Source organism: Phalacrocorax aristotelis, chromosome 20 (genome assembly GCF_949628215.1).
Source record: "Phalacrocorax aristotelis chromosome 20, bGulAri2.1, whole genome shotgun sequence".
In the NCBI taxonomy this organism is placed as follows: domain Eukaryota; kingdom Metazoa; phylum Chordata; class Aves; order Suliformes; family Phalacrocoracidae; genus Phalacrocorax; species Phalacrocorax aristotelis.
The window spans coordinates 5,002,596-5,027,875 of NC_134295.1; the positions used below are offsets into that span (position 1 = coordinate 5,002,596).

The window sequence follows — 25,280 nt, forward strand, 5'->3', positions numbered from 1 at the left end:
TGACTTCCAGTTTGCTGCTCTTGCCAGTAGATCATAAACAACCCCTGGTTTACCACATACAAGCCACGGCCTTTAGAGCACCATGAGTACACAGGAATATCCTTAAAAGGCAAAGAGTACAACTTCCCTTAATAGTCAAACAAGAAGGCAATTAAAAATATTATAGTGAAGTTTACTGCAGAGATAAAACTGGACAACTTCTTGTTGTTTAAATAAAACCCTTCTATACTACTCAAAATAATTCCAAGTTAGCTAGTACCTGCCCCAAAGTTTACCAGGGTGTTTGGAGGTAGGGCCACATACTTAAATATCTGGCTATCCCTAGCTAATTAAGTGGGTAGGCTCTTTAACACCAGAGTTAAGGTATAAACATTTCATTGCTTTGCCACAAACCAGAATAAGCTATTAGCATTCAAATAATTTCTTGAAGATCAGACAAAATCCGGCCCCAAAATGTCATATGCTCCACAGTGATTTATAAATTACACAACTACTGCAATGAGCGTCTGAAGTGTAAGGTGAAAAAAAAATGCCAGCAGTAAAAAACCCCCGTCTCCAGTTCCTAAGCAGTATTTTACACTGCTGAAGTTGCATTCACCTCTGGGCAGTCTTTAATTGTCCATCAACATAATTGTAAAACCACACGATCAATATGTTTAAAACAGGATTTCAGAACTTAACTGAATACAAGCTGGCTTTGAATGTTGTTACAAGCCCAACAAACAGTTCATGGGCTGCAACTCTGCCCTAGTCACCAGAACAAGTCAAATCTCTGAGCACTGAAATGCTGCTTCTGAAAGGCAAAGAATAAAGCCTCTGTCTGACTAAACAGAAGCAAGAAATGCATGATTTCTTTGAAAGGGCGGTATGTCCCACTCTGTTTGCCTATGTGCATATTTTTGTGTCTTAAGAGTAGAACTGAGAACTGCAAAATATTCTTTTGTTAGCACAGTATGAAGTCCAATGAAGTTATGGAAGGGAAAATACACGCCACAGAGTCAGTCAAACCAGACTCAGTTTTTCCTGTGTCCCAAGTCCTTACTGGTGCACTTTTGTACCCAACCACGACCTTTTAAGCTTCACAAACAGACAGAGCTCGCCTTACTGTTGTGCAGAAATCATGCTATGAGGCAGAAGCATGGTTTGCAAGTAAACCCTTTTTCATTTTTTGGCTAGCAAAATGAATTCAGATGCTTAAAACCATCACTACCCAGCTGTTCAACGAGTTTGTCTTTAACAGGAACAAAAAGAAGAGAGGGTAATTGGAAAAGCAGTTTCTTGTGACAGTACTAGAAGTATTAAGGCAACATCTAGCACCTATTATCCTTCTGGTAATGGTAACAGGGGAAAACACACCATCTGGCATAAAACATTTCCACTCAAGCAGTTAGCTGAATTTGACATTCTGCCAGTTACACTACTTAGACAATCCAGAATGTTAAATTTGTATTTATGAAGCTTATTTAAAAGCCTAAAAGGAATTAAGTTTGTATCAACATCTATTCAAATGTGAATTAGCTTCAGTGGTCTGCCTTTTCTTTTACCAGAAAATACATTTAGTGTACAACAAAAAAGTAGAGTTCATTTGACCTATTCCCATGCAGTTTTTAATTCTGCGCTTTTTGTTTCCCCCAGATATAAAAAACCTGAAAGAAAGCCTTCCTTGTGTAAGAAAAAACAATTTTAAACATCTGCAGCCAATTTATATTCTAAAAGTTAGTCTTACATCCCATTCCCCCATCCAGTTAACTCAAAGTTGCCAAAAGGACACAAATAAAGCTGATTCATCAGGCACCTTTGGCATTTTAATGATATCTCTCAGACTGGTTCTGCAGTAAAAATGCTTCCAAGTATAAAATGTCTCTTTCAACCTTCTTCTCATCCCCTCCCCGCCCCAATAACTGCAACAGGTTAAACAACGCCATCGTTAAAAGTCAAGGAAGTCCAAAACTACAAACAGTACGCAAGCACAAGTTCTACTCCCGAGGCTCCCGCAAACCTCGTGCAGTGCTACGTGGAAGATAGGATACATTTGTTTTATGTGTGCTGGCAGCAACAATTTGCAGTAAAATCCCACACTAGCCAGAGAAGATCTCTGCGCTGCTACAAACGCACACACAGTTGACAAAAGCTGCTTTCTCCCCCTCTGTCTGAGTGGCTGCCTCAGCCTTACTACACATGGAAATATTTAACACTAGCTCCTAACATGGAAGTAGCAACTTCAGTGATTTTTTAAAAAATCTAAACAAGTTACCTGCTTAAAAAAAAAAAAAAAACTACACGAGGTTAAGTCTAGCAGGGTGACTTCTTTCCTACACATTTTAAACTTGATTCATTAGAGAACACTGTATATTTCTATTGGCTTTATTTCTGAAAATAAGGTTGGTAAGCACTGGCAGTTTCTCCTCTCTCCAGAGAGTTCAGTGACTAATGTTACATTATATTAGTGCTGTGAAAACATTACTTCACACCAAAACCAAATACAAGGCCCCTGCTGAATTCAGCCTTACCGCTTCTAATAAAAGTACATCCAACCTTAGGAAGTTAAGATTCCTGGATTCACATCTCACCCTTCTTCGCCACTAAGGTATTCATTTCAGAGATGGAGAAGTTGCAATTTAGCTGACACACAGCATCACAACATATCTGGCTAACACTGTACAAATGCAGAATATTTTATATTTTATTCCTACCCACTTAACTTCTATTTCACTTGTATTTACACCATGGACAGATATTTTCACATCAGTTTTAATCTTACTGCATAATAAGCAATAGTATCTTAAAATCTTTAAGAGCAGCTGCACATTATTTATGACAGTTAGCCAGTAATCATTGCAGGTTTGATCAAAGATTGGTTGATCTAAAACACCCATCCAGCAGTCTTCACTTGGTTCATTAGAGAACACTGTAACACTGTAGTGTTACACCTTGAGTGCAATCTCGAGGTGAAGTTAGTGTGATTCAGTATTCAGTTATAAGAGAGTTCATGTCAGTCTCCAGTGTTACAGGAGAAGAGCATCATTTAACAAATGCAAAAGAATTTATCAGACCTATTCTTTTTGGTTACAGATACTTATAAATAACCATCAATGAATGCACTGTTTACATCAGCGTTGCCTCTTAGTATTTATGAGGACAGATTTTCTTTTTAATTTCAGAAAATAAACCATGCAAGGTTTAGAAGCACCAGACAAACATCTGTTACACCAAGCGTACTGTACTCCTGCTTGTCAGATAAACCAAGTGTTTCTTACCTCTTCAGGTCAACTGTTGTGACACTAAACACCACTCCCTTCAGCCAAAGAATCATGAACAGCCTCTGAGAAAAAGGGCAGTTTCCTATGCTTTCTCCATCACTGCCAGCCTGCAGAAGAGAACAGACCATTAATTAGAAGGTAGGACTGTGCCCATCTACACACGCTCAACAAGTACTGAAAGATCTTTAAATAAAGACAGACTTAGTAACAAGTCACAGGTTTTATTGCCTGGACAGTCTTCACGTCACTAACTCTTCCAAAGACCAAACAAGCTTATGCTCAAACCTGGCATCATCTTGCAGGAACGTTCCCTTTCTCTCACAGTCCAGCTGATGCACCTGGGCCAGATATACTGAGGTACCTCCACATAATGCAGAGATGAGCATCCTCAGAATATTTAAATACACTTCATATGCAGAAGTCCATGCATACCTTCCCAATATCATTTTGTTTTGTTTTTTTTAGTACTTGCACCTTCCAATGATTTTTTTGCTGCAGACATAATGAGGATTTTGTTACAGTGAAGTTTGCGCATTTATGAAGTCAACTAACCTATTTACTCCAACAGCTGCTCACAAAATGTATTAAAACAAGATTTCAGACAACAAAATATGTTATCTTTCACACTGAAGATGATCCAACTGCTCTTAAGAATCAAGACAGGGCAGATAATCATATTCGTCTGAGCAGCCACATCTTTTGATGGCAGTTTTCCAACATTAATATTGTTCTTTATTACTTTTTTCCTTCTTGCACAAGGCATAGGTAATTAATTGTAGTCATCTCCCAGTTTATTGCTTGTACCTCGCACTGTGTCGGGCTACAGCAAGCCAACTGCAACCAGGAACTATGAATCTTTATTGCATCGCAGGTGTTGTAAGGAAAGACATAACTAAGTACATAGAGACTTCACTGACAATAAAGTAATATTCCCAAGCCACTTTTTATAGGCAATTTATCAATAAGTCTTTGTCCTACTGTAACAAAGGCCCATTACATAGCAACAGTAAGCCACTCCAGGGCAGCCAGTGATGGCATGCATCTCATGATTGCTCTCACAATGAAGTATGTATGGCCGAGTTGGAAAATTTTAGGTTTTAGTGGGCTAGAATTAGATGAGCAAAACCTTGAATATCTTGACACGTACTTTAAATTAGACGAGTATCAAAGGATTTTGCTTATTTTTGAGAGTATTTCCAAGAATAAGTTTAATCAGTACAATTCTCAAAACCTGGGTAATTCTTTCATCATTACTTCTACCTGTTCCCCTGGCCTTTTTAGAATATATTGTAGGATATGCTGTCACTTCTCTGAGGGGTGCAGCCAGAAAACAATTATGTTCACTAAGCACAGGGTATTTAGAAGCAGAGGTACACAAGTGGAAGGGTTGCACACAAGGCCTGAGCACTGACTGGTAGAGATCCAGCGTTTTAAAAAAAGAGCGGTGAGAGGGACTGGGACAGAGGAAAGAGAAGAAAAGCCAGCAAAAACTATGATCACAAGAGAATTAATCTTGAAGACCGGCACTAACTAGAGAAAGGTTTAGCCACTCATGCAAAGGAACTGCTTTTTCTTCAATTCTCTGCCAGTTCCCAGCCAGGCACTGAGTGGGGGCCGCGTTTGGGAGAATGAAGGAAGGCTTTGCAATTAGGAAGAGTAACAGTAGGATTTTCTAACAGCAGGAACAGAGACATTTTTTTCAGTGAAACTGTCTTAAATTCAGAAAGGTATTTAAAAAAAAAAACAAACTCATGGAGCCTTGAGATAAGGCTAAGACTCCCTTGACAGTTTTTGATAAATACCAGGATGTGAAGATTCATAAGCTGATTTACGTTGCCTCAAGTTTATGGACTCATTTCTACAAGTACCCCTCCTGTCAGAGCTGACTGTCCCTCTGAATTCTTTGTTGTGGAGAGCAGATAGAGCCATTTTTTCTTCAAACCTTTATTAGTGTCATTAATGAAGACTTTAAAGAAAAAAAGAAGTTGTCTTTCTGCCATAAATTACAAATTGCCTCCTTTATCTTTAGAAAGTAAAACTTGCAGCAGATAAATGATACTAGATTGTCTTAAAAGTTGGCACGTGACTTCTCAGTGTTTGGGAAAGTAAATTCTAAGAGCATCTACAAAAAGGCTAAAACCAAGTCAGTTTGGTCACTCTGGACATTCTGCTTTTCACTAGCTCGATCCACAATTTTCCATGTTGCATGGAACTGCTGTGAGGATTCTGGCTACTGTATTGATTAACATGTTCCTCCCTCACAAGATGCTCACATGAAGAAAGACTTCATTCTGCAGTCCATTTCCCATAGCTCTATGCCTTTATGGATGTTAATATTTAACTGCAGTGCCCATCCCTCCAGACAGCAGTGCATATTTCAGAGTTCTCAACTATCATTACAATATTGTGTTTACACTGGAACAGACGTTTCCTGCATGTAAATTATGCCAATGTAGATTTATACCCATCTACCTTTTTTTTTGTTGTTTTTGCCACATGCAAGATCTTATCTTCCTTTGAAAAATGATATTGAAAAAAGACAACACTTCACCCCATCTAAGGAAAATCTATGTTTTGTACTGTCCAGGCTAATTTGCACTTTGAAGCAGAAACAGTTCTTTGATTCAGAACTGAATTCTTTGATTCAGTCTTCGAGTTTTATGGCAACTTCTACAACGCTACTTAAACCAAAGCGAATGAGTTATGCTGCAGTAACAGCACAGGCATGCACACCCTCATCCAACTGAGCATTACCTCACTTCCTCCAATGGAAAAGCTACCACACATTTACTACAAAGTAGAAGGAGGAATGTGGGCATTTACCAAAGCGCAACACCCTGAGAGCATAAAGCCGTACCTTGAGGCACCTCAGTGGATGCATTCACACTGCTGTTCTCAAGCGGCTCTGGATCTGCTGCTGGCTGCCACGCTCAGCTCTGCAGCCTGTTTTGCTCACACGAGCCGCGCTTACAGGAGCCAGTACATGACCTAGTCAGGATTAGCTCTCCTCACTCTTCATCTTTTATTTAGCACTTCTGACCTCAAAACCAGAGACCAGAGCAGGTGCAATATGACATGCATTGCCAGAGGTCTCATCTGATATGGACTAAGGAAACCTTTGAATAGAAAAAATAAAGGCATGTGACCAAAGGAAGAATCACTGGGGTAGAACTGCCTGCCATCAATGCACAGATAATCCTCAGCACCAAACCAAGTCTGGAGGCTTAGCTTCAGTACCACGTCAACAAATGTAATTGAGGCATTTCCTGAGGAGAGTATTAGTATTAAGTTAAATAAGCACTAATCAGCTCCCCTAATTTCAAACCAATACTTGAATACACATGAATAGTCTCCCAACGGATCATAGGCACGCATCTAGAAGACAACTAGTTTTCACAAGTCGCTTCTTAATTTATGAGTTGCAAAATATGACTTTTAAAAACTCATTGCAGAGGGCTGATCAAGAGCTTTAAAGATTGAAGATCCATCACCAGACGCAGAAAGTAAGAAGTTACTCAGAAGCCAAGAACTAAAATACCTGTGGTGACAGCATCAGATGAAAAAGCAAAATGGTGCCCCTACACATAAAACAGACTCTTTTTGCAGACAGAAGCAAATACAAAGATTCGTTATTACAAGGCTTCAGGGCTTTTCCTGAACCCAGGAATTAGTTGTAAGACCAACCAACTCTTTGGCTGCCCAGGTTTTGCTACCTGTCAATGTGATAGGGAAAAGCAATGACCTTCCACCAGCAAAACAAAGCTCCAAGGGCACAAGAAAAAAAAATATTGTTAATGACCGAGAGATGTTAAACATTTTTGTATCAGACAGACTTTGGAATTTATCAGCTGCGACAACAATACAGTTTGAAAGAAAGTTAGGGTATTAAACCCTATGCCTTCTTTCATATTAAAAAAAAATATCAGCCCATCTGGAACCCAAAGCTACTTTTAAGTCATAGAACTAAACAAAAAGTTTAAAATTTAAGGCAGAGCACTGAACTGTTGCTTTCATTAAAGTCCATTTTCCTAAGCCAACTAAACCGACCAGTGAGGACCAAAAAAGGTCAAATACATTTACGCTACAATGCCAACCTGTACCGAAACTTTTCTTCTCTCCCAACACAAGCGTAACATCAAAATGAACAAACAATCGAATAGCATCTGCTTTTGTTTAAGCAAGACAGGCTTTTTGGATTATTTGAATCAGAAAAAAGAATTATAGCCCACTAATACACACTGCTTTGAACAAAACCTAATGCATTTTCAAAGCTGCAGCTGAAAAGCTAAACTGAGCATAGACTTTTATGCCTACGTTCAATGTCTGTCCCACTTCTGCTCCAAAAAATACCAAGTTATTCTGAGCGCATACTGGAATAGGAATGCAGTCCGAATGCCAAGAAACTTTTGGCTTCAGTGCTCTTGAGCCAAGGAATTCTGCTATGTAACTGTTTGCCCGAGAGGCCCATTTTCTATCTTCTTCTATTTGATGCACCGAGAGCTACAGCACAGATCTGTTACAACCAGTCATCAAGAGCAACACCATGCTGGCGATGCAACACATTCTTCTCCTTCAATCCCATAAGGATTTTTTCAGAGGGAGACAGAGGTTTCTGTGTCAGTTCTAACTCTGATTTTCTCCATTGGAATAGAGCTGTGCTGGCAGTAAACTATACACCTTGAAATACTGCAAGAATATTCTGAAATTCTACACAACTAGCCATGCAGGGAGTTAATCATCTAACAATTGTTGCTTAAACCCAGTATTAGAAGCCAGAAACCTGTCACTGTCTTGTCTTTCAGTTCAGGCCATAATATTCCAGGATATCTTCAGTGTCTAGTCCTCATGAGCATCTGAGTGAATAAAATATTAAATGTTGGCCTCTTTGTGCCAACATCAGCCTAGATAATTTGTTAATTCAACAAGACTATACTCATTCTATACGATAAGCTTTGAGTTTTTATTTCAAATGCTTTCTAAAACCAGTCTAAAAATTCTTATTACTAAGTAATGCCAACCTTCCTACAGTTGGGGCTAATTTTCAGTTATTGCTACCAAATCAAGTTACCCTTATCCTCTGAAGGAAGTGTACTCAAGAACATCAACACACATCTATGTCTCACTGAATACCAGGGTTTGGGGTTTTTTTGCACAGATTAGGACCAGACAGAAAAAAGTCCAACACTACACACAGCAAGGAAACATGGTATTTTTCAGTTTTAAGTATTTTGCTTAAGGATTATATCCATTGAGAACTAGCTCTGAAGAGCCTGGCTTTAATTTACCACCAGGGAAAGTACCCTGCCAAACCCAGCGTTTAACTTGACCACGAGCCACGGCCAACTCCTGCCATGCTAGAGATGCCATCAAGCAGTCTGAAAAGCTAACAGCTGTCATAGAAGATTTATCGCAGTAAGAAAAAACTAGAGATATCCAGCTGCCTTGAACTAAGTTGTGTTACCCTCCACAAACCAACTTAAAAAGAAACTTAAATAAGAAAGTAAGTTCAAAGAAGAACAAAAGAGTTAGAAGGCAGTAAAACAAAACAGCATACTCACTGATAAATCAACCTGGTTTATCACAGCCACAGTAAAACTACTGGCACTTCCCAATGCCAAGTAGCTCAGCCCATGCAAGAATGCCAGCTACTTTGGAAACAAACAAACAAACAAAAAGAAATCTACTTATCCCACTGTCTGGAAGACTGAGTGTAGCTGATCCTGCCAATGCGGAAGCCACCTCCTCCCTTTCTCCTTCCCTAAAGCAGTGATTTCATTCAAATGAGATTGTTTTCCAAAAATCCAGAGTCTCTAAGCAATCATACATCTGTTTAAGTGGCTAAACAAGCTAAGGGAAGAAAACAAAATCCATTTTAGTTGTGAAATGTTTGTCTTTACAGCTGTATAAAAAATAACTTGACTCCTAACACAAGAACCCACATGTATTTACTTTACCAAAGTAGTGCTGAAGCTTACTGAAAGACTATCAAGAACAACAGGCAAGCAAAGAAACACTTAAAATGACACGAAGCCCTTAAGATATAGTATAGATCTGACAAGCTCAAGTGTAAAACAGCATTCTAGAAGCCTTTGTTCCCGAAGACCTGCAGAATCGCTTCAAACCACAACCAGTTAAAAGGAGCACACTACAGGTTTCCCAAACTGGATCAAATGATTGCAGAAATATCAGTAACATCAAAGTGCATCTGATGAGAAGTGTAACACAGTTCAGTCACTGCCTACGTAAATAGGACAAAAGAAAAGGGCAGAACACTAGAAGACCATTTCCTAATTTATTCAGAACTATCAAGGGAATCTCTCCCAGATTCAACATAACCAGAAGCAGGAAAAAACGACATTTGGATAAAGAGGCAAAAACGTATTTTAGAAATATCTCACAGAATACCTTTCACCAAAGACAGCTACTGGAGCTATTCAATTATACCACCAGGGAAGTCCCCCTTCCCTGAATAAGCAACCTGCAAAGTCTAGAAGATTAATGTTCCAACAAATAAACAGACTGGGGGTGGGGGGGTGGGAGCAGGAAATCAGAGGGTATGTTCACATTTTGAACTCAGCAATCTTGAAACATATCTCAGTCCTAACAAAAAGCAAATCTGCTGGAAAAACTACACGAAACAGCATGATGCATACCCATTACCACAAAACAGCAGGTAACAATCACTCTTATATTTTTCATGACCAGTGAACCCATTTTTAAAAATGAATAAATTAATAATAATCCTATATCGATTACTGTTTTGAGAGGAAATGGTTAAGGTAAACTAAGCAATTCAAGTGAAAACCATGCAGCAATTCAAAACTCCTGAGATGAAAGGATACAGAATACAGAAAAGAGTGGCTTAATGTTCCACACACGAATACTGGAAATGGTCTGGTAATATCACTCTAAATCCTTGGAGCATCTGCTCAGACCTTTATCTTGCCAAGCTGAATAAACAGCATTCCATGCTGTTTATTGAGCAGTGTTTTCAGATAAGATGTAAAGAATTACATGCATGCAAGGACTATAACAGTATTTGATGTAATACCCATCAAACGCCTCCTCCATATGGTGCCACTATACTGACTGTCTTGGGTTTCTGGTCAGGCAGTAGATGGATGAGCTTCAGGGATGTTATATGTAAGCATTCACCCTACGAGCCAAAACATGTCTTAAAGGGTCCCAACGTCTCAAATATTAATGAAGCATCATTCAAGAGAAGAAAAGAGCTGACAAGGCAGCAAATTGTAGAGATCAGGACTGAAAAAAGTGGTGCCTGCAATACACAGTATTCAATTCATTCTCATGCTTTCAGATGTGTTAGTTTGAGAAGGGAGTTGGTTTGTGTTTTTACAGGAGGAACGGGTCAGGGAGCAAGCTAGAAAGTCAAGCCCTGAACTCTGACACTAACTAAATCTGGTTCAACCAGATTTAATTCCAGGGATGACAAGACGCTTGTCAGTTCACCTTTTTCCTTGCCTCTCCAGGACAATGGATAGCTGGTGCCCCAGCTTACACGTGAAAGCTTTTGTTTCTGTGTGGCGCCTTATGCCACTAGGCAGATCAAAACTTAACAGGACATTTCAATCTGCAAGACTGGGACATTATAATAAATAAGGCTGATATTGCTGACAGCCTAAAGAAGTTGCCTACCACAAAAAGCAACAGACAGGGAAGGTCAGAACTGGGGGGGAACCCACCAAAATCCAAAAACTCCCCACAGCTGGAAAGACAATTTCATCCTGTAAAAGATCCAGAATACTAGAAGGACCTTCATGCCATGTTTCAATATAAATCAAACATTTTACTACTGTTACTGGAAACCTATAGCTAGTGACAGCAGCAGGTGCTGCTTGCGACGTACAAGAACCTAAAACGCTCATTTTCTTTGTCTTAATAGCACTGAAAGCGAGCAAGTAAACCTTACTCTAACCTTAATATTGAAAGATTGTCTACAGATACTTGACACATGCTGCTATGACATACTTTTCTTTCAAGTTCAGCTATCCTCATAAGGATAAACCAAGGAGAACTAAAAAAAAAAAGTTAAAATAGAAAATGTAAAGAACAGTATTATAAGGATAGCCAAACTAGCGGAAGGAAACAGAATCTTAGGCTGTCTGTTATTCAAACACAGCAACAAAACAGCTATGCTAGCACAAACCCAAGATCAACCTTGGACAACTCCCTCCAGCGTGTTTGTTCCCTTCTCCCACCAGACATACCAATGAGAGTGTTCAAGCAATTAACACTTCATAAATATTGCAAAAAAACATCCTCTTGCTTTAAGAATTAGCCAGTGAGAGCTGCTATCACCACTTCCACATGAAAGATGAATGAAGAAGGCCTGGGAACTACCTACTACACACACCTTGTCTAACAGGATGTTACTCACCCACAGCCACGCAGGCTGAGAATTGTGATGTGGATCCCAGCTGAAGAGTCTGGACCACCTCATCGAGGGGAAAAAAAAAATAATACACACACAAAGAAGATTGAATAAAAAAGATTTAAAGTATTTCCCCAAGCTAGTACTGCTAGGCTCGCAGATTATATCTGTCTTGACCTCATCTTTACGTTAGGATTCACATCTGACAAAGCTGTTCAATATCTAACATACTATAAGTTCCTTCAGTTCTGAGTGCTGATTACAGCTGACGTTTGTCATATTTATGAACCAGCTTTCTCTCCTTTACTGTATGTGTAAAGATCCATGTCAATCCCTTAAGAGACAGGAGCAAAGGCAAGTCTCAAGCCAGCTTCAGGCTGCCGGTATCTCAAGTGTCAAGGCACAGGCCCTGTGTATTCCAGCCGATACCACAGCACAGCGTTTTAACGAAGCTGTCTGATGTATTTTGAAACCTATCCTACTCACTTACTGCTAACAGAAGTTAAAAAGTCACTAAAGATTCAGTCTGAGAACAAAATAAGCTTGTAGCAATCGTTAAGAAGATCTATTCACTATTAAATGTCCCTGATGAGGAAGCTAACTCATGCAGTTCTTTCACAATCTTAAGATGATTCTAAATAAAACATCCAACATCATTTTCATCACCTCAAAGGTCAGCAGTTTGGCACCTTATATAGCTCTTACTTCAAATTCACCTTTGCTCCTCACGCTGTGCGTTGTCAGTAGATGAGTCTACAGCATCACAGGCAGCACAAGGAGGGCACTACCCTGCATCACACCTTTTCTGCCTAATCTTGTTCTCTAATGTCATTATTAACTAGCCTTCACCATAAGTCTCCCCAAAACCTTTCAACAGCTTTTGAACTTGAAAGGTAACTTTTCTCCATAAAGGACGTGATAAGCACATGTGATAAGCACATACTTCATTATGTGCCATCTGAAAATAAGAAAATATTTTCCGGGAAAGAATGTACCTTCATCTCCAAACTGAAGACAAGTGACCTCAGAAAGGACCACATGAAGCTTACACCACCTTAACACAGTCTTATCCTTATAAGAACTATATTGATTACTGCAACCCCTTTACTTGACCTTTATAAAGGAACTGTAAAAAGCTTGGTGATGCTGTATCAATCTACACTTAAAATTCTCAAATCACAATCACAACACCACCATCCACCAGTTTTAGTTCTATAGAACAATTTAGGTAATCACTGCTATCTCAAGTAGCTAGTCCTTTAAGAAAAACATAGGGGAAAAAAATAGAAAACAAAAAGCATTAAGGCCAGGGTTCATTCCTGAAACTCATCACAAACACAAAAAGCCTACTATGATTAGCCTATATTTTCTGTATGCTGACTGACATCAACCCACCCAGGGAAAAAGCAGCCTTAGTTACCACTGCCTCTTGACAAGCTCTATCATCTTTGCGCAATTCATAATCGATCCAACTTCAACATCAGCTGAAATTTCTGTAAACTCAAAAAATGAACTGAACTCCCTGCATTTACTTCAGATCTGGCTATTAAACCAGGGAAAGGAATGTTTATCAGCCCACTCAATTAGCCTCTGAAGTCATTAGCTTTCTGATAAGCCACCACTGTGTTAGACGTTGGACTGTAACAGCAACTAACCATCTTAGGATGATGCTACTTTTAGCCCTGTGATGCCATCCCTAACAAAATAATTAGCAGACTTGTCTTGTACACTTCCCTGCAACTCTTGTTCATTGCTACCTAATTCTCACTGTAAAGCTTTTGGAAAACACTATGGGATCTTCACGATGTATTGAAGTAGCTTCACAATTCAGCAGAAATTAATTAAGCACTTCTAGTTCTTTGGAGAAAAGAAATTATCCCGTGTTCATCCTCTGGGAGAATCAGATGAAGAGTCAGAATCAAAACTTGCATTAAATACTAACCATGATTTTATTCAGTGAAGAAATTAGCTTGATGATATGCATACAAAACCTTGGGATTATTGTGGACAGCCACGCACATTACCACCTCCTAGGCTGACACAGGAAAATTAAACTATTCATTAACAGCAGAAGCCTAGCATCTCTTCTCTTCTGTCCCTCTTATTCCAGCAGCAATACCTTTAACAAAGTGATCCAGTTGTAACAAACCTCAATAAGATAAAACAGGGCCAAAATGTCTAAAATTTGCTGCCTAACAGCCTGACACAATATTCCAGTAGGAAACTGTAAGCATGCAATTAACTATACAGTACTAAGGGCTTCTTTTATAGTGCCTGAAACCTGCAGGGTTTGGGTAGCCAGCATCTGAACTTGGAACAGGCGTTGCATATGACAACGATTCTCTCCCCACACACTTATTAAATTTGTTAACAAAGTACAGTGTGTGCTTTGGCTACAGCCCAAGAGACCTACTTCCAACTCTTCCCACATCGAATAATGAAGCATCTGTAAAAATTACAGGAAAGAGCTGCAAACCTTGACAGTGGGGCTCAGAAGCCCAAGTAAAATTTGTATCTTTGGCATTTAAGAGTTCTTCAAATAAATCTTTGAATATGCATTACTTCCGCAGGAGAGAAAAACAAAGAACCCCGTTTATGGTATTTTCTAACCTGGTTTTCAGAGCTAAAATGAGCATGAGTTGGACAGATTAGCGGAGAGGAACAACGAAGAGCTGCTCCAACTTCACCCTGCGCGCTGCTCCTCCTCCACCAACACCCAGGCCCTTCAAGTTGCCAGGCTGACTTATACTGAACCCTAGCAGGAGCAGGAGAGCCGGCATCAAATGGCCAGATGAGTTTCACATGAAAATGCAAGCCCAAAGGCAATCGCCTGGGAGCTTCAGAATTCAGCTGAAACCACAACTGCCTCCAAATCAGAGTGTAAACAGCAATGTCTGCAGAAGAAAGCGCCAGTGAACAAAGAAATTGCTCAAATTCTCAAAACTCCGTTAAAGTGGCAGTTTTGAACCTGTAGCCCCTGCTAACAGTGTATTCAAAAGCTATAGCAAGGAAAAACATTATCGTAGACTGAAACTGGTGCGAGGATTTTTATCTTAGAGCAGCTAGAGAACAAAGGTTTTGAGTAAGGCTTGCTCTCTGTGGCTTCTGGTGCCAACACAAGCAACGTGCAACTCGGTTACTAAAAGGCACGTCTATGACCGACTCCGCATCCCTCGGGAGATGGTATCCCAGCTCTTCAGCTGCAGAGTAGAACTTCCTCCTTCGGGACATTTTGCCTTATCTCATTAAGCTCCAGTACAGAATGTCTCAGTAGAGTGGCTAATGCATCACTTTGAAAGACTACAGAAATATACTTACACTTGCTTTGATTTTATTTTTAGACAAAGCCATATTAAAAAACTATTTCCTTTATTTATTTAAGAAAAGCAGCTCTCCAAAGTACAGCCCATCAAACTCCAGCCAAAATAGCAATGCTTTAACAGAGCCAAAAAACTCTGAAGCTGATCCAGTAGCACTGACTGATGTCATTAGCTCTTCTCATGAAAATATACAGATATTACTTCACTCCTGGATTACACGCCTATATTTAGTTTATACCTAATATGGATATTCAGTGTACAGAACTAAGTAATTTCCTTTCCTCGTGTAACACTGACTGACGTCACCATCTCTTCTCATGAAAATATACAGATATTACTTCACTCCTGGATTACGCTCCTATATTTAGTTTATACCTAATATGGATATTCAGTGTACAGAAATAAGCCATTTCCTTTGCTCGTGTAGAGTTCCTTGCCCTTTGTCTAGCCAACAATACAAGGAATAAGTTTGAACTCCCAGAGAACTCGCACACAAAGGCATTTGTAACTAACAGCAGTTCAGCTTATGTTTTTCACTTCAGCATAAACAAACAGAGCATTCAGAGCCCTAAAAATCAGATTGTGCCACAAACGCATGTTGGACCTGAATTAAAAAAACCCAAACAACTCAAAAGAAGTTTTAAAAAATTAACTATTGTCTTTTTTAGGAAAAAAGTATTCTAAGTACAGGATTTAAAGTTCCTGAGGTCAAAGCTCTATTTAAACCTATCTCAAGGCAACACAATGATTTTGGGTTTGGGTGTTTTAACTGTTAAAATGTTCACAAACTCTTAATACAACAAATGAGCACAGTGCGAGTACCTAGCAGCTATTTTAAGAGTGAAACGGTATCATTCCAAAGTGAAGAATATGCAAAAAAAAAACCAAAAAACAAAAAACACACTTGATTAGGACAATAAGTTGTTTGTTACGGGTTATTTACAAAGAACTCTGAAGATAAAAATCAAATTAGATTGATAATAAGTACAGATATAAATTATTTTTCCATGGACAGTCAAATTGCAACCAATCACCATCTTAAGTTTGAAGGTTTATAGAGTTGCACTGCTCAGTCACTTATCAGTTGCAGGGCAAAAGAGTTACCAAAAAAAAAAAAAAGGACAACAAATCCAAATGCCAAGTACACTTATCCAGTCTTAAAACTTAAACGTAGTTCTTGTGGATTTCTAAGTGGTATGTCCAGCCCAGCCAGAACTTAGAATTGATGTAGGCAGTGTCAGAAAAGTGTGTAGGCCTTGTGTTAGTCACATCACAATAAACATCTCATTTAAAAGAGAATCTGAACATGCTCACACTGGTGAGAAAATAACGACAGCCCAGGGCTCTTTGTCCCTTTTAACTAACGTACACTTTTAAAAAACAGACTTGCAGCCTCAGAGTACAAAAGTCATTTTCCAAAGCACATAGATTACTCTTTAGCTAGAAGTTCAATGAATGCCCCAACTAGACTCTTCCAAACACAGATTTTTTGTAAGAGACAACACAACACAGACTTCAAAGATCCACAAGTTCAGCTACAGAACCAACTACTTCTCTGCTCACCCTATTCACATTAAAAGAGAGACAGTAACACTCCTCAAATAAAGAACTCTTTTCCTCACTGTTTCTTTCCACAAGATTAGGTCAGGATAAGCAGTGAGAGACTAGACGGTGGCACTGAGTCACTTCAGGCTGCAAGGGTAATGATTACTAACTCCTTAGGATGCTAATACTGTCACAGTGCTGCCCACTGAAAGATTATCAGACCCTTCCACCCACTTCCTAACAGTGAAACTGAGTTTACATAAACATTCCTCGTATCTAGGTGTTATTTCTCAACAATCAGTTATCTTTCTGTACAGACAAGACACCTTGTAAGAAGATTCTCATTCTCTTCAAATATTTTCACCAGAACTTTGGCGTTAAGTATGCTCTTCCCTGCTTCTGCAAATTGCTTTCTGCACATACACACAATCACAGACTGACGTAAAAAAGCATCAGGAACAAGACGGAGACCGCAGATCCTTGATGTGTATATTTACCCCTGACTTTTGATACATTCCAGGCCCTAAAGTTTGTCCCCCAACACATGCTCTGATACACAGGCTTCTCTTTCCCCTTGAAGCCTTCAATGCGCAGCCTGAGACATTGCCCATCTGGGAAAACTGAGGACAGATGTGTCTTTTACAGCAGTATCCATGCTCAAAGAATGCATCTATGGCGTACGGCACTGGTGTGCACCACAGAGTGAGTGACTCAGAAGCACCACTCCAGATGACCATACAATCCCAGCCAGCAGATTAGCAGGCTGTGAAGGGCAACGAGTTCAGACCCAGGAACTCGGCTGGTTCTCAGACCACTTTGTGGGGAAAGGAGGAAAAGTGCACGAGTGTTAGACCTGCTTCAGCTGCAAAGTAAAACACAAGTTCTCTTGGCTATCTGACTGAGCTGTCTAGATGTTAATCATTGGAAAGGGGAGGATAGATGCCAGTGAATAAAACCATTACTGTTAAAGTTTATTCGGAAGCAATTTGTGACTAAGGGAAAGCTAACTCATCTGTGTAATCCCTTTGAAAATGACTGGAAAGCTTAGTTTCCAATCTTTTGAATAAAAATTCACATTTACAGTTGAGATCATCTCTGTATTTTTAAACAACATTGTACCAAGCGCACCGGTTTCTGTATTAGCAATCAAAATCGCCAGTTTTGGTTAGAAGATTCAAATCAAGAAGCCATGGATGTTTCTGGCTATAGGAACTTTCCCAAGCAGAATTTAAAGGAATAGTTTGCTGGCCAAAGAAAGAAAAGGCCTGATTTATACCAACTAAGCCCAGGATATACCAAGATGGTTACACCTCAGTTTATAAAGGGATCCTTCACAATATGCCAGTATTTGCCTACAAGAAATAAGCCACCCATGAAATTTTGCTATCTATACCAAACACATATCAAAGGCAGACTGAGAAAGTTCTCAGGTGCTGAGGTTATTACATCAAAACCTCCAAAGGATGATCTGGTACATAAGGAAGAGACTTCTTATCTAATAAGATTATCGAGTGACAAGCCTGCCCCTGACAAGACTACCTCTGAGAAGCAATGTTGCATGTCTCTAGTCTTGTTACTTCCTTATATCGATGTTCCTTTTAATTTTACATCTATATTGTAGTTGGAAAACAAACAAACAAACAAAAAAAGACTACAAACAAGATGAGGGGGTGGTTTGCTATAAACCAACATACAGCAGCTATACTAGCTCAGAACGACACATCAGAGCTTACGTAAGGATACTCACAGACAATGAGAACTGCAAGACAAAGGCAGACCCGAACGTATGCAATTCAGACAAATCACACTCCTCCTCCCACCCAGCCTGAGCTAATATCAAGCCTGCTGCTGGAGATGCAGATGCACACATCCCCTTCCTTCCACAGGCTTCAACATTTAATTGAACAAAACCGACCTAGTTCCCGGAAGACAAACAGTTCACCTGCCAAATTTCTGTTTAATTCAGATATACAAAAATGTAGATGAGCTTCTGTTATGATCACTGGAAGTGTTTTAGAGTAGGATGTTTATTAAATGTGAAGTCACAGCTTTTTTCCTACTGACAGTACAATTCATAGGTAAACAGAGAGTAGACACTATCTGATTTTCAAAACAGGTGCCCAATTTCGCAATGACATCTTATTTGAAAGCTGCCAGAAATCCAAGGTCTAATTAATTTGCAAGTACACACACGTTACACAGTTGAAGAAGAGAACACCTTCACTCAGTGGTTACCTACATCTACAATAACCCATCCCATGCCAGCAGATAATACGACTATGAATTTCTCGTGTGGGGTTTTTTTTGTTTGTTTGTTCAACAAGTTTGGTGTTAATCATCTGTGTCTTCACCTTGCTGTTACAATAAGAAAGTGACACCAACTGCCCTTTAGAACACCAAGGGCTGAGCTTTGGGCAGCATCCATCCCCATCTCCTTTGTACACTGTCTTAAAGAAACTGAACAAGTAGTTTCGTAAACTCTGTCCTGTGGTTTCCACAGGTGAGTGGTTCTATTTGGCCAAGTCAGTCCACCACACTTTTTATTTACAATAAAAATCCACACAATTAACTAAATTGCAGCTTTTTGGCCTAGACAAGTTGGACTCAGATCACAGTGCTCGAGTTTCTGCACGCACGTTCGTTGCAAAGCAGCCTTCACTACTCTCAAATGCCACTAGGGCATATAAAAATATCCTTGTTAGACAATGGAAGTGGGCCTCCCTCGTTAATAAAACATGCGAACATATGAGGAACCTAAACGAAATCAGATACATCACTAGTTTCTCCTAATCGGCTCTCAGAGGCAAGACTTGAAAAATATTTACACTTAGTTTAGAGACCGCAAGCAGCCCACCAGCGCTGTAATGAAAAAGCTGCTGAAGCTACTCATTATACGAGACCAAGAAGCAGGTTATTCACCTCAGTTTCAGCACTGTAACAGTTTATTACTTAAATATCCTAATTCTGCATATATGTTGTGACAGACTATGAAAATACAAGTTACAGCAGACTGATACACTGTCGTTTGAAAAAAATTAAAGCAATTTGCTGGTGCCAAACTGCCCTATATAGTTATTCATAACTGAAACCTAACCATGTGTGCACTCCCCCCCATGCCGTGCCCATCCTATTTTGTTACTGATCACAATTTAATAAGATTCAAACCCAACATTTTGGGCATGAAGCCAAACAGTTTCTCCTGCTTCACAGGTTTGTTTCTCAAGGTTTAATCCGTACCTTTGTTTCATCTTAGTCTGGCTGCTACAATCCTTTGTATGCAGGTCACACAGTTGCCGCCCTTCAGCCGCAGGCATCTGGCAGAGAGTTCTTTTTTGGTCAAGAAGTCTTTCCACTACCTCTATCTTAAGAGCTTCGCTGACTAACAGTGCACAGGTAGAACCAAGGCCCCATATACTGTTTGAAAAGTGATTAGCTACAGTGCTAAATACTCTTAGAAAAACAACAGGCTTTTTCTGGGTCGTGCCTGTAACCAAGTGAAAAACTGCAACAGATGAAAGCAGAAACTGCGCTTCCCTTTTACAGGGGAAAAAAAAAAAATGACTGCATCAAAATCTAGTGCTTTCCTAGACCGACACTATTAGTTTTATTGAATAACCATAAATATTCTGCTTGCATTTTACGAAGTGACCATCTTAATGAGACAGGTAGCAAACAAGACTTCTATTAGCTTTACAAAAACACTGTTCCAATACTGCTTAACAGCTTCAGTAATGTGCGGGACAGGCAGCAACACCTCGATGAAACAACTATTTTGGTCTGTCTGCTGGGGTGGGGGGTGTTCTTACTCTGCAGGGTTTTACAGGGAAATAACCTTTACCTGAAGATCATGAAGGCAGACAAGAATAACTCCTTTTTTAACCAGAACTCTATCCTAAAGGCAGGCAGCATACAGCTTGCAGGAGTCATTCATAACACTGGGAAAAGGCTTCCTTGAGGGAGATACTACTCACTGATAATCCCAAACATATCCTTCTTAAATCCATGCCAATAAAGGGAGTCTCAATTGAGAGGTATGGAAAAATTCCCTGCTTTTCCCCTTTCATATAGTCTCACATCTTTATTGGTACAATAACAATTTAATCAGAGTCAATACATCTTTCTCACAACTAATTTTACACTTTCTTCCATGCTACTCCTCATGCATGAAATATCCTCTTTAAACAGACCCACAAAGCTTATTTCCCCTGCCCCCAAATCCTTCTGCCATCAATCACTGCTCTGATTTGTTTAAGAAAAAATCGGCCAATGAACTTTAGGACAGACGAAGATAAGTTGGCACGTTATATTAAAGAAGTACTGCTATAAATAATTCAAAGTAATCTGTAACTTAATTGCTGTACTAGTAAATTCTAACCTCTACACTAAGAACCTAAATATTCTGCCTAAAATCAGGTCTGGAGTCCTCCACTGCAATGCTTTGCCTGGGCCCCATTACTGCCTCTTGAGACTACTAAAAAGTCCAAAATGGGAAAAATTCCATACTTTAGAGGATCATTTAATAAATAAAATAACTTATTTGCAAAGCTCTACCTAGTCTGCTGGAAATTGTCATGTTTGTCATCATGGCTTTTATAGTAAGCAATTCCCAAGACCTCAGATGAAGGTTTTCCATTCTTTTCTCACTGCAGCAGAAACTAACTTCATCTGAAAATCAAGATACTTAATCTCTACAGAAGCTTTCTTCAAAGTTTGAGCATAGGGGAAAAAAAAAAAAAGATTAGGACCATTTACTCCCTGCACCTTTGAGATGAAGTAAAAGGAAGATGCTGCATCACTAGAGCCCCAGAGGATGCAAAATATTGCATCATACTGCAATATGTGAATGCAAAACATGCGGGGATACCATACGGTATCTTTGCCAGATAAGGGCAGTAAAACACAAGCTCATTCTTCTAGTTTGGAAGAAAGGCTGGTGATGCATTTACATGTTCGGTTTCTGCCACGAAAATAAGACTTTTTAGGCAGGGGACTGAGTGAAAAGTAACTCGTATTTTTACTACCTTCGTGCGCACGGAACGCATTGGGCTGAATCGCCAGCGGGATGTACGGTGGTGCACAGAGCAACTTACTCCTCTCTGCCACCGGTGCCCACCCTCCTGCTATGCACCAGCTGCAGCGTTTGCTCTCGGGAAAGAATTTTCCAGCAAAGGCACGCCGGACACACTTTTCAAAAGTGACTTATCTGCGGTTCGCGTTATCGCTCGCCGCATCGGTACACGGTGAGTCAGGCCGCGCTCCCCGTACGCCCTCCCCGCACCGGGCACACGGCCTCGCCTCCCCGGCCGAGGGCCCTTTTGTGCGGGGCCTCCCCCCCACCGCACCGAGCGGCGGGGCGTCGCCCACAGCCCGGCCTGGAGCCGCCGTGAGGGGAGCCCCGCGCCCCCGCCGCCCCCCGACCGCGGGGATTTGGGGAGGGGGTGGCTGGAAGGGGCTCCCCGACGGCGGGGATGGGGTGGGGCTGGGGGGAGGGGTCCCGGAGGCGGCGTTCCCCCCGCCTCAATCCGCCGGGGAGGGGCGGCCCCGAGCTGGAGGAAACTCGGAGCCCCCCGGGCGGGAACGGGCGGGAAAACGGCGGCTGGGGGAGGGGGCGCCCAACGGTCGGAGCGCGCGCTCGCTCTGAGGGGAGAGGCGCGCTCTGAGGGGAGAGCGAGGCGCGCTCGGCGGCGCCGAGACGGGACTAACCGGGACGGGAGACCACCGCCGCCGCCCCCACACCGCCTTACCTTGACGAAGAGCTCGATGACGGGCTCCTTATCGCCCTCCTTCAGCCCGTTCACCGGCACGGACAGCGCCATGCTTCAGCCTCCGCCCGCCGCTGCCAGCCGGGACGACGGCGACGCCGCGCACGGATCGCCTCGGCCCGCCCTGCGCGCGACTGCGGCCGGGGCCGGGCGGGGGGGCGGGGCCTGCCCTGAAAGAGGCGGGGCCGGCGCCAAAGAGGCGGGGCCGGGGCTGAGGGAGTGGGGGGGCAATAGTGTCTATGGCGGGCTCGGGGGCGCGGTGCCGCCTGAGGGGAGGTGGGGGGGGTCCCCGGCGGGCAGAGCCGGGGACACCCCTGGGGCGGTGGGGGACCCCCCGGGGAAGTGGGGGGCACCCCCGGGGCGAGGCCGGCGGCGGGCGCTCCCCGCAGCTGGTGCGGTGCCCGGTGACCTAACGTCTGGGAGCGGCCTGCTTAGGCCCGGCCTTTGGCAGAGGCCGCAGCCGTGTGGGCGCTGCCAAGCCCGGGGAAGGGGTCCTGCGTGTCGTCCCCCCGCTGTCACCCCAGCCCCGGGGCTGCAGCCCACCTCGCCTGCGGGGAGAAGCTTCAGAACTAGGGGTTTCCCCCTCACGGCCCCGACACGCTGCAGGCGTCTGCACCAGGGCAGCAGAAATAGCTTTTTCCCTGGCTGGGGGGAAAAAAAAAAAAACTATTTCGAGAGGCAGGGAGGAGTGTTTCCAGCCTAGTTTCTCTCTCGCTATTAAGGTCAGGGACTGAGGAGCTTGGACAGAAAAATGTGCGGGAGAATTGGGCGAAACGTCGGAAGGAAATGAAACCGTTTGCCCTTTCCAGTCTTTTCACCGAAATAGCACAAGGCAGCACACAGCCTGCGATCACATTTTCCCCATGCGACTTCATGCCTGCAGAGTCCAAGCCGCTGTGAACAGAGCGGCTTTTATGCCCCGGCAGCACCCGCCCTCGCTCCCAGTCCTTCCTTTTTTCAGGAGCTCAGACTCTTACTTTTAATAGTCTGAGTTTGGCTGCACCTGAATGTCTGGGCAGAGCCGTTCCCAGGGTAAGGGTGCGCTGGGGCTGTGGGATACCCCGAGGAGCCATTGAATACTTGTAGACGCAGCTCTCCGCCTCTACTGCTTTAATGCTGTCTGTGACCCGGCGCTGGGACGAGCCTCCCTGTAATTTGTACCCAAATGCATCCATGCAGCCAGAAATGGCTCCGGATGAAATGGTTACCGACAGAGTGTTCACTGGTAATAACAAAACCTCGTATCTCTTCAGGCGTTTTACTACCCTCAGTTCTGCATAACCGGATGTCTTTAAGCAAATTTCATCTTTGAATGCCCTTGAATTGTTCATCTAGAGCAGGAAAATCTGCTGTCGGCCCCTCTCCCGGTGCTGGTACAGCTGGGCAACCGATGTGACAAACTCCTTTTCATTCCCGTTCCTACAGCTCCTGTGCAGCCCTCCTCAGCTCAGCGGCTCCCTGGGAGTCGGTGGAAGACTTGTTTCTGTTTATTTGAGAGACAGTCCAAGGAATCTCACTGATTCATAGGGTGGGACAGTCTAAATTGGACATCGGTGTGTCACTGTAACCAAACCGATGTGGGAGCAAGGCTGGGCTGCGACCAGGAATCTCCCTGAATAATTGTCCTTAAATTAACTGCAGCCTGAACCACAGACGACACCATCGTTGGAAAGTGGGTGGGATAGAAGGGAGGGAAAACCATTTCCCTTAAATGGGATTGTCACAGGGACCTTCCACAAGTATCAGTTTTGGGGGTTTATGTTCACTTTTTCCACATGGCAGAGTAAGACGTTTGCACCGGTTGGACCAAACGTCCCCAGTAGGTTCAGGAACTGGTAACGAGGGGCTTTTATTGCAAGGCCATTGCAGCACCTGGCAGGGGAAAGCTGCTACCCTCTGCTGCATGTTCCGTGTCTGCTGGGAAAGGCAAGAGCTGAGTCCTCTGAATCGGGGCTGAGCCGCGCTGGTATAAGGAACGTGGAGCCAGACGCCCTTCTCAGCCGAGGACCAAGCCTTCCTCCCTGTGCTTCACCCTCCTCTGCCAAAAGTTTCAAAAATCACAGGCTTTTGTAAAACTTGAAATACTTTATAAGACTCCCCAAAGCAAAGAACCACCTCCTTCTCAAAAGGCAGTGGTTTTAGCACAAGGAAATAGCTCTCCCACGGTGCCGCTAAAGGTAGGTGTAGAGCAACAAATTTGAGGTCTGAGAGGCACTCTGTGCTTTTTTTATGTTTTACCAGCTATACAAAGGAGCTGCCAGGGCTGTTTTTTCCTCGCTACCACTGAATTTCTTCTCTAACAAAAGGGTTTGCATGCTGTTTTGTTGCAGAGCAGCTAATAGCTAGCTTATTTCATTGATACCCAGCTGCACCAGCCTTGTCTGTTGCTTAGTATCTTCTGTTATTTTACTTTTAGATGACATTTTCCTGGTTTCCAGCTGGCATCTACCAAACCCCTCATCGTCCCCATTCAAATGAAACCTCTAACAATGCTCAGGACAGATTTGAACGTTGAAAGCTCTCGATTCTTCCCTGGTTCTGTAATTGCTGCTTAAGTTATTCTGGAAGATTTTTTTGCAATAATACTTAGAATTAATTTGCCCAAGCTTTACAAAATAAATAACCAGTCCTCCCAACAATCCATAGGGAAGTGAGCATTACCCACCTTTTACAGCTGTGAGGAATGAGTCAGAAAAGTTAAGTGACTTATTCAAAGCTAAATTTGCACCGAGTCCGGGAGTCAGAACAAAGCAATTGTGGGCCCCCCCACCTACGCTTAGATCAGTAGGTCACTCCCTCTATATTATTTTATGCTGTATTGAGAAAGCTTATTTCCATTTGGCAGAGCGGCAAAACGGCATATTATTGTTTCACTTCTCTCGCACTTTTGGCCTTTATGCAGCAATTTTCCATCTCAAACTTTCCAAGTGCTTTTGAAACTGAAGGCGTCAGATGTTAAAGATATCAAAGCAAGCGCTCTCCTGCCCCGGCCCTCACTGCG

General features: G+C 42.1%; 1 protein-coding gene across 1 annotated transcript in view; it reads right to left on the reverse strand.

Annotated features, from left to right (window-relative positions):
• Nucleotides 1–22,425, reverse strand: part of CLIC4 (chloride intracellular channel 4) — a 32,843-nt gene extending 10,418 nt beyond the window's left edge. The window contains exons 1-2 of the mRNA XM_075114608.1: nt 22,262–22,425; nt 3,258–3,367 (exon numbers count right to left, since the gene is read on the reverse strand). Coding sequence (XP_074970709.1) covers nt 3,258–3,367; nt 22,262–22,333 — 182 coding nt within the window. The 5' untranslated portion in view covers nt 22,334–22,425. The remainder of the gene's footprint in view (nt 1–3,257; nt 3,368–22,261) is intronic.
• Between the last annotated feature and the right edge of the window lie 2,855 nt (nt 22,426–25,280).